This window comes from Budorcas taxicolor, chromosome 5, assembly GCF_023091745.1.
Source record: "Budorcas taxicolor isolate Tak-1 chromosome 5, Takin1.1, whole genome shotgun sequence".
In the NCBI taxonomy this organism is placed as follows: domain Eukaryota; kingdom Metazoa; phylum Chordata; class Mammalia; order Artiodactyla; family Bovidae; genus Budorcas; species Budorcas taxicolor.
In genome coordinates this window covers 76,331,810-76,333,430 of record NC_068914.1, presented here as the reverse complement: position 1 = coordinate 76,333,430, position 1,621 = coordinate 76,331,810, and the positions used below count along the sequence as shown (strand labels likewise).

Here is a 1,621-nt window from a genome sequence, read left to right as displayed (position 1 = left end):
ACCTTAAATTAGATGATATCACCGACTTTTCTGTAGATCAGAGTTCCCATTGCAGTTAATCACACTCTGTTTCAATTGTTTACCTTTATTTTTATATTCTCTTTTGAACTACTGCCTTTTCAAAACTTAGCAATGAATCTTATTCTCTATGTTCCATGAGACTGACATAAAACTTGACCCAAGTTGAATCCTTGTGATATTAAAAGACAATCAGTGCAGTATGAAAACTGCTTGGAGGAGGGTAGCAGAAAGTTCACTGTCATGCTTTTCTTTATCATATTTAGGGACAAGTCTCTGTAAATGGCCTTGGGAAACCACAGCACCATGATGGAATCTATCCTCCTCGGGCTCTCTAGTGATCCCCATACCCAGGCTCTGCTCTTCGTGCTGTTCCTGCTGGTTTACCTCCTGACCTTGACAGGAAACATGACAATGAGGTGGGTAATCAGGGCTGATTCTCATCTTCACACCCCCATGTACTACTTCCTGAGTCACCTCTCCTTCTTAGACCTCTGTTTCTCCTCTGTTACTGTGCCGAAGATGTTGGAAAACCTCCTTTCTAAAAGGAAAACCATCTCCGTAGAGAGCTGTCTGGCTCAGGCTTTCTTTGTGTTTATCACTGCAGGGACTGAAGCCTCTCTACTCTGTCATGGCCTATGGCCGCTGTGTCGCCATCTGCCAACCACTACTCTACGGCCAGGAGATGAGTGAACAGCGGTACGCACTGCTTGTGTGGGGTTCATGGAGCCTGGGCATTCTGAACACACTCATCAGTGCCCCTCTGGCAACGAAAATGGGCTCCTGTGATACCCATATCATTCCACACTATAGTTGTGAACTGCCCTCACTCTTCCTTCTCTCTTGCTCAGATGCTTCCACCAACCTCATTGCCATGCTCTGGTCCCTCAGCCCGCATGGCGTTGTAACTTCCCTCTCCATCTTCTTCTCTTGCGCCTGCATAGTCTCCACCATCCTGAGCATCACCTCTACCTCTGGCAGAAGCAAAGCTTTTTCTATGTGCTCCTCCCGCCTCACCACAGTAATCTTGTTCTCTGGTTCAATAATAACGGTTATTATTATTATTAATAATAACCAAATAATGATAACGGTTATTATTTTGAACATTATTCAAAAATAACGGTTTTCTCCATTATTTCACGCCAATGTCAGGATCCTCTCTGGAGCTGGTCTTCTCTGTGCTGTACAGCATAGTCATTCCCATGCTGAATCCTCTCATCTACAGCCTAAGGAACAAGGAGGTGAAAGCAGCTCTACACAGAACACTGGGAAAGTATTTACAATGTTTTTGAAGGCAGAATAAAGAGATAATGACAAGTAATTGTAAGAGAAATACATAAAGCAAGATATCGCATCACTGACATTAGGAATTTTCTGACTGCTCATAATGTCAAATTTGGAAAAATTAATCAGAAAGGACTAAAGAAAAAATAATATAGATCTATTATACAGTGGATCGTTCAGTTCAATCTTCTCAGAGGCAAAACATTGATTAAATATTCATGTGACACTGTAAAAATTTGCTTAGAACATATTCATCAATATTTCCTACTTGTTCTCATACATGCGTATTAAGGTGAGTTTGGTGTAAATTAGATATCAG

General features: G+C 41.7%; 1 protein-coding gene across 1 annotated transcript; it reads left to right on the top strand.

The window, feature by feature from the left end:
- The first annotated feature begins 300 nt into the window (after window positions 1–300).
- On the top strand, window positions 301–1,310 carry LOC128048112 (olfactory receptor 8S1-like). Its single transcript, XM_052640554.1, is given in 3 exon segments — window positions 301–636; window positions 638–1,060; window positions 1,140–1,310. Coding segments are annotated over 3 exon segments (930 nt in total).
- The last annotated feature ends 311 nt before the right edge of the window (window positions 1,311–1,621 follow it).